Below are 13,457 nucleotides of genomic sequence, written 5' to 3' on the forward strand. Positions count from 1 at the left end.
AATAAAACAAAAGGTACTTTTTCAAGAGGCAACTGGACTCTCTTGTTTTTCTTTGGAGACATTTCATTCCTCATCCAAGAAACTTCTTTAGTTCTGACTGGATGGTGCAGAATGGAAGGATTTATACTCCTTGCAGACAGCTGGTCATTTGCATTCTTTCTGGAGAGTCATTGAAGCCACGTGGAGGCTTATCTGTTGGCAGCGTGGCCTCAATGACTCTCCAAAAAGAATCTCATTCCTTGAGATTTAAACTATAATTTGAGTGAAAATATCTCAAGTTTACTTCACAACAGAGAAGAAACAATAGGGAGCTGTCTAATGAAAAATGTGTCCTAAATGTCCTATAAAATCTTCTTTGATTGAAGAAATTAAGTACACGCTCTGCACCTGGATGATGTGTTACTCCCTATTTTTCATTCTAAGAACACAAGGAAAAGGATGTAATCTGGGACCAGAGGTTTCGCCTTCCCAGCTTCGGATTCATGCTGGAACCCATCCTCAGGGAACTTCTCTCTAGCTTCTCTGGGCTTCTCTGGTCTATTCTATGCTTCTCTGGGCTATTCTGTGCTTCTCTGGGCTATTCTATGTATGGTATTTAAGCAGTGCTTGTTGTGTGTGGCTTTTTAGATGTTGATTGGAGGTGGCTGGCTGTTAAGGTGTTTGGCTAACACTCTGCTAGCCTCTCGGCCAGGGGTGGGCTGCTACAGGTTCGCCCAGGTTCGGGAGAACCTGTAGCTAATGTTATGGCTGGTTCAGAGAACCTCCAAATCTCACCCCTGGCTGCCCCAACCTCTCCCAGGAGTCTCCACGCGACCTATTTTGGATGTGAGGTAAGTGCAGGCCCTGTGCGGAGGCTCAGGGAGGGGGGAGGGGCCTCCTGGAAGCCCCAGAGGACGTCCAGAGCCTGGGTGAGGCAATTTTCATCCTCCCAGAGCCTTGAGGAAAGTCTCCATAGTCTGTGGAAGGTGAAAACGCCCCTCCTCCCTGCTGTGGCGCAGGAGGACGACTAGGCCACGCCCACCATGGCCATGCCCACCCAGCAACCTGGCAGAGAGCCTCTTGTTGAAATGTCCTTCTGGGTTCGGCTCCAAGTGGGGAAAAAGACACTGGAAACATGGAGGCTGCTTGGAAAGATGGTTTTAATGGTGGGCAGGATCCCAAGCAATGTTCCCTCTAATTTTTTTTCAGTGTGAGCGGAAAAGTATAGTGTTTGAGCGGCACATTTTCATGCCTGAGCACCTGAATTTTTTTCACAGATGTCACCTAAGACAACAATGAAATCAGTGTTATTTGAAACTCAAAGTTATGTTTATTCAAGGGGCCCGCTTAATTAAAAATAATATCAGTATCACTTAACAACGGTCCTGCTTAGCAACCAAAATGTTGGCTCAGAAAGTCTGGCATTTGAAACAAAAAATAGCCTTTAAAGTTGTGGTGTGTTAGGAGCATTTTTATTCCTGCATTTTAAACACACACACACACACACACACGGAGAGAGGGAAACATAGTAACTTCGAAGGGTGAATAATTTGAAATGGTAGTTGGAGAAAATAGTGTAAGTAAAATAGTGCTTTATATAATTAATGAACAGGGTTTTTTAAAATAGTTTCTTTTTACATTCATTTCTGTGTTCATTTTCTTGGGAATGAAATTCCTTGAGGCTAACTTAATTTTTGGAAGAAAAAAAATAATGCCTGTAAACCAGCAAGAAATTTAAGACAATCTTTAAAATTTGTATTCGACGTATTTAACAAGAAGGCATTTCTGTTTGCATTGCTTTCAGCAAACATTTCCTATTTTTACTGCCTTTCATTCACCCACTTTTCACTGATATGTTTATACATATTCATTAAGTGATAGCATTTTGGCAGACAGCATTGCTTTTTCTACATTACTGTATAAAAATATCCTGCATCTAAAAATGACTGATCTATGGCCTTATCACTGCTGTGACGAGCCCCCCCCCCCACCAGAATAACTGCTGCCGCCTCCTCCTCCTCCTCCAACAGCACCACCACATTTGCCGCCCGGCGCTGCAGCTGAGGTGAAGCCGCCAAAGCTCCCGCTGGCACCCCCGCCCATGGCAGCGGCGGCGGTGCCTGCCTCCCCCTCCGCTCGGAACACCTCACCTAAGCAGGGGTGCTGGCGGGAGCTTTGGCGGCTTCACCTCAGCCGCAGCGTTGGGCGGCAAATCCGGCAGTGCTGTTGGGGGAGGAGGAGGCAGCAGCAGATATTCCGTTCGAGCAGAAAGCAGGGCAAGGGATGGGAGGAAAGAAAAGAGCTGAAGCACCCGAAGCGATGGGCTTCCGGAAGGCGGAAAGCGGGGGCGGAGATACCGGCAGGTCAGGCGTCCAGGAGAGCCATCTCGGTGCCGCCGGGGGGGGGGACGCCGGGTGCTGGGCTGCCTCTGACTCGCCCTCTCCATGGCTCCCCAGGGCTGCAGCAAACCAAGCAACAAAGCGAGCTAGAAGGACCGCCGTTTTTTTTAAATATCTCTCCCAGTCTGGGGAAGTCCTTTGCGGGCGGCCAGTTCTAGCCGCCTGCAAAGGACTTCCCCATGTTTGCTTTGATAGAAATCTCTGCGCGGGAGTTAGAAATCTCTGCGCGGGGGTTTCTTTCCACGTGCGCGGCCGCGCACCTTAGAGGGAACAGTGATCCCAAGGGCTTAAGCTCCAGAACTGAAAAATAGGTTTTGAAGGCCACCCTTGCTCTCGGCTAGAAAGAAGTTCCTTGCGGATGGGCTCCAGAGACGAATCCGAAAACTTGGAAGACTAAAACTCTGGTCACTAAAACCAGTAGACCGACCGAGATTGGTTCCTGCCACATTTTCCTGGGACACGTATATTTACCTTCATTCACAAGAAAAAGGAAATGAAATCATAACACTGGAAAGAACCATGTAGGCCACCTAATACAATTTAATTAATCCCTTGTTTTGTGCTGGAAACCGAGAGCATTCTCAACACGGGATGAATTTCGACATTGGTTGAAGCGCTCTTATCAAAAAGAAAAGAAAAAAAGGAGCCTTCGAGGCAATTGATTTTATTGTCAAAAAGTTTGATTATCAACCCCCTTCAGCCGTCTTGATCTCATTTGATCCGATCCTGTTCTTTAGGGCAATAAGGAATTAATCTTTGTCCTCTTCCACGCGATCGCCCTTCACAGATTCTGAAGGCAGCATTTCAATTTTCTTGTCTCGTGTAGTGACATTTCCCAGTCCCTGTTTACGATGGTTCGAGCTGGAAAAGAAAAATCTGATACCCTTTGCTCCCAGTAAAACATGTTCCTGAAGAATTGCTTTTGCGTTTCTTTTAATAAAGTTATATTAAAAAATAATTGCTGTGTTCCAAGCGCCAGGCGACTGTCCTTTTCAAGTGACAGCAACATCTCAAAAGAGGCGCCTTTGGTTCAGTTGCTTTGGGAAGCTGCGGTAGTGACAGTGTACACTCAAAGGAAAATTGCTCAATTGTTACTTATGCTATTGTACTGATGACACACATAAACACGCATGCATAGATCTGGAATAATGCATTACATGTTTGCTCTTGTGCATTTACAATTCCGATCAACTCCTGAAAATTTGGCGCCTCCTGTGGGTGGCACGTTTCATTTATCTTATTTTCTTCTTATTTACTTCCATTTTGAAGGACACTAGCTAGATACGCAGTGTCTCTAAATTTTAGAAGGAACTGATCCTCACAAATCAAATCTGATTGTGTTCTGACCGAGGCTTCCCAAGAGCATGAAGCAAACTCCTGGTCCCAACAAAAAAAAACTTTTATTAATTGACTGTGAATTCTGCTCGTTCACATCCAACAAAGTCTTTCAAGGGAGGATTTACAGTCACAGACCTTATCTGGCTTGGAGAGCTGCCAGGCCGATATCTGCAAAACTTGGCAAGGAGTCTCGGAGAGTCATGAACCAATTAAGCGAACTAATTGTCTCCTGCAAACTCCACTCCCCTTTCGTTCCTCTTTTACTTCCTCTGGGAGGGGCCATTCATTGTCCACCTGTGGCCTTACTCCCAAGTTGACCCCTGTTCTTTAGCTGTTGCCTTCGTCTAGCAACTCTGCAAATACGCACACTGGGAACAGGCTCCAGCTGTTCGTCTGCCTCGCTGATGCCTGACTCCGAAGGCAGCTGATAACTGTCAGATGGCTCTGGTCCCCTCTCTGCCTCCGACACAGAGCCCTCATCAGAGCCTTCCCCAGATTCCAGGACTGGCCCATGTTCTTCCCCAACCTCCTCATTGTCTGACTGCTGCCAGCTCCTTTGGTTGCTGGCATGCCACAACAGATTGTCGGTTTATTCATGTCAGAAGTATCAAAATTAAAATAAGAACTGCTATACAACTGCGGTCCCTAACCTTTCTGGCTCCACAGACTGTCAGCGGGAGAGAGATGGTTTCACACACACAATCTACATCCCATGCATATGCAAATGAAGCTTTGTGTGCTCGCCTGCCACTTGTACAACCAAGTTTCCAACAGGCCGCGAATCAGTACCAGTCTGCAGAGCAGGGGCTGGAGACCTTTGCTACTATACGACATAAAATGTCAAATATAAAATACAACATTAAAATATGTACATGTCTTTCCCAGAAACTAGCAACATTCATTGTGTTGGTCACGCTGCCATGTTGTGCCTCAGGTGTGCACTGATCAGGAAACAAAGGACAACTATGTGTTGTTGTCTGCATGTCACCACAATTGCAAATCTGATGAAGAAACTATTCAGGAATGTTTCAAGGAACAGCCAAAAGCTAATCAGAAGGGAAAGTTTCTCATTAGCCTTTTCTGGAAAGTGAGGTAAAAATGGGAAATTACATCAAGAAGCCATTAATTAAGCACCAGGATAAACTGACCCAAGATCACTGCAGATGGGGACTGCAGCCAAGAAATTAAAGGACACTTGTTCCTGGGGAGGAAAACTGTGGCAAATCTAGACAACATACTAGACAGCATAAAAGTAGAGACATCACCCTGCCAACAAGAGTGTGTATAGTCAAGGCTACAGTTTTCCCAGTTGCAATGGATGGCTGTGAAAGTTGGACCATAAGAAAGGATGAGCGCCAAAGAATGGAGGACTTTGAACTCTGATGCTGGAGAAGATTCCTGCGAGTCCCTTGGACTGCAAGGCGATCAAACCAGTCAGTCCTAGAGGAGATCAACCCTGACTGCTCTTTAGAAGGCCGGATCCTGAAGAGGAAACCCAAATACTTTGGCCACCTAATGAGAAGGAAGGACTTACTGGAGAAGAGCCTCATGCTGGGAAAGATGGAGGGCAAGAGAAGAAGGGGACGACAGAGAATGAGGTGGCTTGGATGGAGTCATTGAAGCAGTCGGCGTGAGCTTGAATGGACTCCAGAGGATTGTAGAGGACAGAAAGACCTGGAGGAATGTTGTCCATGGGGTCGCGATGGGTCGGATACGACTTTACAACTAACAACCACAGCAATAAACTGAGCAGCATTCCCCCAATCTGGTACCTTCAAGGCATATCGATTTATCAATAATTTTATGAAGTGTATTGAGATATTAAATGCAAAAGATATTAAATGCAAAAAATGAGACATTAAATGCAAAAATGTAAGAGAAAAAAAAATCCAGAACTTTACTGTTCTGTATTGTTGATAGTAGTAACAATGCTTTATGCCCCAAAATGGGGAAATACTTTAATTCCAACAATGGTTGAATGGCTGGAAAACTGAACAGAACTAGCAGAGGTGGGTAAATTGCCTGCTTTAGTCAAAGAAAAGAACACATCCAATTTTGCTTCCACTTGAAAATCACTTCTGGATTTTGTGCTTGAAATTGGGAAAATATGAAATTTTGGATTTTGCTGATTAGATAAGTTTGTTATTAGAAAATGGCTAGAATATATGTATGTAAAAGTAAAAAGTTGAGGATGTTACTATCTTAGTCTACTGTTCTAAAAAGTGTCCGAAAATGTTTTTTTCCCTTTTTTCTCCTTTGCCCTACACTCCTTTCCCTTTTTCCTCCCTCCTATTTTCATCTTTTTTTTGGTATTTTATCTCTTGCTAAACATAATCAAATTATTGATAAATAAATAGTCAAGTTGAGAGTTCAGTACAAAGCTTATTGAAGTGTTTAAAGTTTAGGAAGGTTATTCTTAAGTTTAGAATTGAGTTCATAGATCTTATAAATGAACAGGGATCAGAATGTGTTGTACAGCCATGTTCATGAGTGCCCTCAATTGTGTCTTGACAGCTTCGATCCAAAGAGAGCAGTACAACAACTAAGAGCTTGTGGAGTGTTGGAGACCATCCGTATCAGTGCAGCGGGCTACCCATCCAGGTGACTTTCACTACAAAACAATTCTATATTTCTGTGTCCCCCTCCCAAAAAAAATAACAATTGAAACAATGCAGAAGACAAAGACTGAGAAAGTCAACTCTGGAGCAGGGGGCTTCAACCTTGGCAACTTTATGACCTGTGGACTTTGACTCCCAGAATTCCTCAGCCAGCATGGCTGCCTGTGGAATTCTGGGAGTTGAAGTCCACAGGTCATAAAGTTGCCAAGATTGCAGATCCTACTCTAAGGTGTACCAGGGAAATATTTAAGAGTGCATAAAAACAAAAATCTGAACTTTTCTCTGTGAGATTTGAACTTTGTGGTAGAACCTTAGAACTCCTTAATTAGTTGCTTTTCTATGTAAAGCTCAACCTGGACAATTCCCCCACTTCCCCCAATCTTGCTTTCTCCTGCATGAAAAACTACAGGGTTTAAGTATGCATTGAGAAACATTCGAAATAGTTTGCATGCAATCCTAAACCATTTTGTAGTGGTGTAGGGTTTCCTGCCTAAGCAGGGGGTTGGACTAGAAGACCTCCAAGGTCCCTTCCAACTCTCTTATTCTATTCTATTGTATTCTATTCTATTCTATTCTATTCTATTCTATTCTATTCTATTCTACTCTACTCTACTCTACTCTATCTACTCTACTCTACTCTACTAACCACTACTGTGGTTAGTTTTACTTTTTAGGGTTTAGTAGTATGTTCTCAGTTTGTAGGCCATTTTTCTCCCTTTAAATTGGGTTGCCTGTTGAACATAGAAAACAACATACAATATTATGGTGAACTTGGCGTACATTCAGGAATGCGGCCTTTATTTTCTGCAATATGACACAATTCCTTTGCAATTGTTAAGTAGTGTCTCAGTGTGCTGGTCAGTGTAATTTTAAAGATATCATTTTTTCATAGCATTGATTCTTTCCCAAAATAAGTATCATCCTTCTTCTCTGGCATATAAAATCACATTTGGAGCAAAGGGGTCTATTTTAGAGATAAATCTTGGTGTCTGTATTGTGATATAGATATAATACCCTGACCACAGGTCAAACACCAGAGAGAATCTGAAGCATAGATTAACCAGTCAGCAAATTCAGCTTCCTCAATATAAACACGGTCTACATCAATGTTTCAATCTATTTTAAATTATCTGAATATTTTGCTGTGCTTCCTTTGGGAAAAGCAATGATGGAGAGATTGTGTGATTGAGTGTGTTTGCATCTCACTGTTTTCATTTACAAAAAGTAAATTTGAGGGCTTGTGCAACTTTACACATCCCAAAAGTATATCTGAGATGAAGATGAAAAAGGTACAGGTATTCCTCAACTTAAACCCTTAACTGGGACTAGAATTTCAGTCGTAATTCGAGGCATCACCTAGCCATATCCAATCGTTCAATGATTTTTTTTAATGGCAGTTGTTAAGGGAATCACACAGTCATAAGTCGTAACTCACTCTCTCAAATAACGTGGTTTTTTTTTTTTGCTGAAAAGCAGCAGAAAATGCCACAAATTTCAGTCATGTGACCATGGGACATGGCACCCTGGTCATAATGGAAAGAGTTTGGCAAGGAATGGCCGGAAATGTAGTCGCACTGATGCTGTTCAGTGCAAGCTAGGATCGCTAAAACAAGCAACAAATCAAAATAATATTCAAGTCCTTTTGTGCCTCTCCTTTGTTCATGACGTATTTCAGAGGTGGGCAACTATAGCTCCTGTATGACCTGTGGACTTCAACTCCCAGAATTCCTGAGCCAGGGCTGGCTGAGGAATTCTGGGAATTGAAGTCCACAGGTCGTGAAGGACCCATAGTTACCCACCCCTGCCTTATGTATTGGCTGTTTGTCTCTCTCCTTTTCAAAGGAAGCTGGTCTCCATCTGTCCCTAGATTTTACGAACTCATCTGATTTGCTAACTCAGTGAGGGCAACCTTTTCGACACCAAGTGCCCAAACTGGAATGCACATGCATTGGGGCATGCTGCAGTGCCGGAAGCCTGAAGACCAGCTGGCTGGTGCGCGCATGCTTGCTTTTGGGGCATTTTTTGGGCCATTTTCAGACCATTTTTCAGGCCTGGAAAGTGGCCCCAAAACAGCCTGAAAACAGCCATAAAAAGCCCCCCAAACAGCCTGGAAAACAGCCTTTATTGGGGCCGTTTTCAGGTTGTGAAGACCAGCTGGCTGGCATTATGAGGAGCAGCCAGCGGTGGCGTGCGTGCCCACAGAGAAGGCTCTGCGCGCCACCTCTGGCACGCATGGCATAGGCTCGCCCTCACAGTGCTAGCATGTCACCCACCATGAGGCACGCACCATACACTGATGTACACTCAGAATGCGTAAATTAATTCCAATTTACAATTTGTTCTTGTTGCTAGTTTTTGGCAGGAGGCCTTCAGCATACCCCTCAGTTAAAATACGGCTCTTGGCTCAGAAATTGTAAAAACTGAAAGGCCCGATTCATATGCGTTGAAAGTCCTCCAGGCATGGTCCACCAGACATCTCCAGACAGAGTAGAGAAGGGTTTCTTTCTTTGATACCTGCAATAGGGAAGTCTAGATAACATTGTACCAAGTAGGATATAGAGAGTTTAGGTTAGCTTATTACAGGCCGGTCTTGACCCACAGCAGTTAATGTACTGACTGTTCAAATTTACAAAGGCCCTGAAATAAAGCGACTCTTGACCATTTTTCACGCTTATGAGTGTTGGAGCATCTCCATGGTCACATGATCAAAATTCTGACATGTGGCCACTGACATATACCATATTTTTCGGAGTATAAGACGCACCTTCCCCCCCCCCAAAAGGGTGAAAATCTGGGTGTGTCTTATATAGTGAATACAGCATTTTTGGCCTCCTGAAACCCCGCCCCCACGCATCTCATTTTTCTCAAAAATGGATGGCCAGACGGTTTGGGAAGCCTGCAAAGTGCCACTGGGGGCTTCGGGGGGCAAAAACGAGTGAAAAATGGACTGTTTTTTGCTTGTCTCTGCCCCCCGCCGCCCCCAGGACCACTCTACAAGCCTCCCAAAGCCTCTGCAAGCCCTGTTTTTTGCACACACAAAAAAAGGTATGCAGAGGGTTTGGGAGGCCTGCAGAGTGCAAACACTTTTTTAAAAAATTACCTCTTCAAAATATTGGTGCATCTTATACTCCGTTACATCTCATATTCCAAAAATTACAGTAGTTATGCCAGATTTAATGTTCCAGTGTCGTGTGATCAACTTTTGCAATCTTCTGACAAGCAAAGTCAATGGGCCAGTCCAATACATTTAACAGCCATGTTCCTAACTTAACAACTGCAGATTCTGACAGAGTTTGTTGCAGCAATCAAATCCAGAAAGCACACAGAGGTAACTGATCCAGCAGGAATCGTTAACTTCTTTTTATATACAATAGCAGGTTTTCCATCGTGGTAGCAAATACAAGCAAGCACAGGCAGAGGAGAGAACAATTTCAGTTTCAGTTCCGAGCAACAGACCAGTTTAGAGCGCAGTACAGACTCAGAGCTACAGAGCTAAGCCATGCCCAGACTCCTAGCTGTCTCCAACAAATACTGTTTCAGTTTCCAAACAGCCCTCCTTGGCTGACTTAGTTGCTATGCCTGTTCATTGGCTGACCTTAATAACATGTCTCTGCCAGTCATGAACTCTCATACACACTGACAGATTCAACTGCAAGATTCAATTAACAACTGTGGCAAGAAAGGTCATAAAATGGGGCAAAACTTGCTTATCTGTCTCTCAGCAACAGAAATTTGGGGCTCCATTGTGGCTTGTAAGTCAAGGACTACCTGTAGGCATTTCATGAGAAATTCCTCCTGCACCACTGAATAGAAAGCTATTACTGTATTTTTCGGAGTATAAGACGCACCTTTTTGCCTCAAAAAAGAGGCTGAAAATCTGGGTGCGTCTTATACATTGAATTTAGCATTTTTTGCTTCTTGAAATCCCGCCCCTTCACCAAAATTTAAAATGTTTTCAGAGTGCTCTGGGGGCTGGGGAGGACAGAAATGAGTAAAAAATGGGTCAATTTTTGCTCAATTATGCCCCCCCAGCCCCCAGGACCACTCTATAAGCTTCCTAAATGCTATACATGCCCTTTTTGTGACAAAAAATGGACCTGTTTTCACAAAAAAAACAGGCCATTTTTGCTCATTTTTGCAAAAAAAAAAAAAAAGATTTTGCACTCTACAAGCCTCCTAAAGACTATGGCTGCCATTTTTTGGGGGGAAAAAACTGGACCATTTTTGGGAGGTCTGCAGAGTGCAAAAACTTTTTTTTAATTTGCCTCTTCAAAACCTTGGGGCGTCTTATACTCCGGTGCGTCTTATACTCCAAAAAATACAGAATTCATCTTTTTCCTACAGTAAACTTTTCAGGATAAAGTTTAGCAGCTCTTACTAGGAGATTCCCTCCTTCCTCTATTAATTTGGGGAGTTGTTTAACATATTTCACCCTCCATTCTCAAAGTAATGGAAGACCTTTATGTAATATTTATGGTAATCTGTCAAAATAATAGAGAGAATTTACTAGTTTAAACTTGACAGCTTGTAAGAGTGATACCTTCAGTGTAATCACCAGGGCAGTCGTTTCAGAAGCAAGATCTGAGCCAATTTGCTTCAGAGGGAGTCTGCCCTGTGGCCTTCCATCACTTCCGACTGTCAGCAGAATTCCTTAACGAAGCAGTACCACCTACTGTGTGCCATTTTTTTTTACAGCGGAGATTGATGGCTTGTGCGCTCAGACATGAAAAGATGCTCTTGGTATTTCAGGGTCCTTGTGATTTGGTGTGGCTGCCATAGCGCTATCCGAGTCACAAATATAATTTGTCCTCTACTCTCACCTTTTTCTTCCAAGAATTTTTTTAAAAAAATTTTTGGACAACTGGTTTGTTCTTCTGCTCCTGAAATTATTATTTAATCCCTAAAGGGACATGGTGGCTCAGTGACTAAGACGCTGAGCTTGTCGATCTGAAAGGTCAGCAGTTCCGGCAGTTCGAATCCCTAGTGCTGCGTAATGGAGTGAGCTCCCGTTATTTGTCCCAACTTCTGCCAACCGAGCAGTTCGAAAGCACATAAAAATGCAATTAGAAAAATAGGGACCACCTTTGGTGGGAAGGTAACAGCGTTCAGTGCGCCTTCGGCATTTAGTCATGCCGGCCACATGACCACGGAGACCCCTTGGTGGTCCGTGAGAGAATTTTGATGGTTTGCAGAAAAATTATTTGCATTTTTTTATATTGCACTAAATGCTATTTATCTTTTTTTTTTAAAAAAATCGTATTAGTGGTCTGCAGAATTTAAAATTATGAATTTAGTGGTCCCTGAGATCCAAATGGTTTAGATTAGATTAGATTTAGATTTAGTTTATTTGTATGCCGCCCTTCTCTGGGAGGGACTCAGGGCGGCGAACAACTCAAAAGGGGGAAGGGGACATAAAACACAATACACGTAATTAAAAATACACAAGAATCACACAGCCATACAAGTCGAGAGGGGAGGGGAACTCGTCAACCCCAGGCCTGCCGGCACAGCCAGGTTTTGACAGCTTTCCGGAAGGCCTGGAGAGAGGTGAGGGTCCGAATCTCCGTGGGGAGTTCGTTCCAAAGGGCTGGAGCTGCTACAGAGAAGGCCCTCCCCCGGGTGGTAGCCAGGTGGCATTGGCTGGTGGACGGAACCCGGAGGAGGCCGACCCTGTGTGATCTAACGGGTCTTTGGGAGGTAATTGGCAGCAGGCGGTCTCTCAGGTTTGACCCCTGCTCCATAGTATATACTCTGCTTCTGCAACATCACACTTGACCATGCTCTGTCGGACCACCCATGCTACTATGCCTGCCTGTACTCCATAGTACCTGCCCACCCATGCTCCTGTGCCTGCCAGTACTCCATACCACACATCCACACTTCTGTAGTGCCTGTCCATAGTGCCCATCCAGGCTCTGTAGTGCCCACCTGTGGCACTCACCTTCCGGTTCATGCAGTTCTTGATATTACAATTGCACCTTTCTTCTTCTCTATACAGGTAGTCCTTGACTTACAACCACAATTGAGCCCAATTTGTTAAGCAAATTTTGCCTCTTTTTACGACCTTTCTGGCCACCATTGTTAAGGGAATCATTGCAGTTGTCAAGTTAGTCACACGGTTCTTAAGTGAATCTGGCTTCCCCATTGATTTGGCTTGTCCGAAGGTCGCAAAAGGTGATCCCTTGACCTTGGGTCACAGCAACAATCACAAGTATCTGAAGTACCTTCAAAACATCTGCATTTTGATCGTGTGTTCATGGGGATGCTATGAAGGTCGAAACTGTGTGAAACGGCACTTTTTTAGTGCCACCGTAACTTTGAATGGTCAGTAAATGGATTCTTGTAAGTTGAGAACTAACTTTAAATAATATTCAGTATTGATATAGGGTTTGCAAAAGTTATCTCAGCATCCAGCATTTACAAATGAAGAGATAATAAATATAAGCATCCAAAACATCAGAACATAAAAAAATGAAAGCCAAATGATTATTAATACCAAATAAAGGGCCTCTTGTTTAGCCTTCATAGGAACAGACTACATAGCACCTTGATCTGAACTAGTAGCATTTTGAAGTTTTGCTATCGTTCACTGAAACTGAAATGTTAGAAAAATACTTTCCGTTTCCCTTCATGGGGACACAAAAGAACAGCAAAACAGTCACTGGGGATGTTGTCCTTTCATTGTAGCCCTTTGATGTGCATGTGATACGGCCTTAAACAAGAAATACAGACTTAAGGGTTGTTGTTTTTAAAGATCTGTAGTGCGCGTTCAGTGTTAAAGCTTTCCAGTGATAACTGTGGTGGAATGTAGTCTGGATTCCCAGGAGGGGAGGGGGTACATTTCAGAGGAGTAAGAGACAACTCGGGTCAGATGGTTCTCGTGAGCGAATGAAGGGGGGAGACAGCTCTTCCCTAATAGTTCCCGGAGTATTTGCTTTATGGAATGGTAGAATGCTTTAGTTTGGCAGGACTCTCTGTCTATGGGTGAGGAACAGTAAAGAAATCAGCTGGGAAGAATCACAGTGGGTCTTCTTAGTTTTGGGAGCCTGATATAATGGAGGAATTTAAAATTAGTTTTGTAGGAATCTTTACCGCAGGGTTTCCTGGTGGTTTTCTTGTCTCT

At 43.6% G+C, this 13,457-nt stretch overlaps 1 protein-coding gene across 1 annotated transcript in view; it reads left to right on the forward strand.

Annotated features, from left to right (window-relative positions):
• Window positions 1–13,457, forward strand: part of LOC116506258 (unconventional myosin-Vb-like) — a 276,128-nt gene that overhangs the window by 217,794 nt on the left and 44,877 nt on the right. Inside the window, 1 exon segment of the mRNA XM_032213906.1 lies at window positions 6,231–6,317. Coding sequence (XP_032069797.1) covers window positions 6,231–6,317 — 87 coding nt within the window.

The sequence above is a fragment of the Thamnophis elegans genome, chromosome 3, assembly GCF_009769535.1.
Source record: "Thamnophis elegans isolate rThaEle1 chromosome 3, rThaEle1.pri, whole genome shotgun sequence".
Lineage (NCBI taxonomy): Eukaryota > Metazoa > Chordata > Lepidosauria > Squamata > Colubridae > Thamnophis > Thamnophis elegans.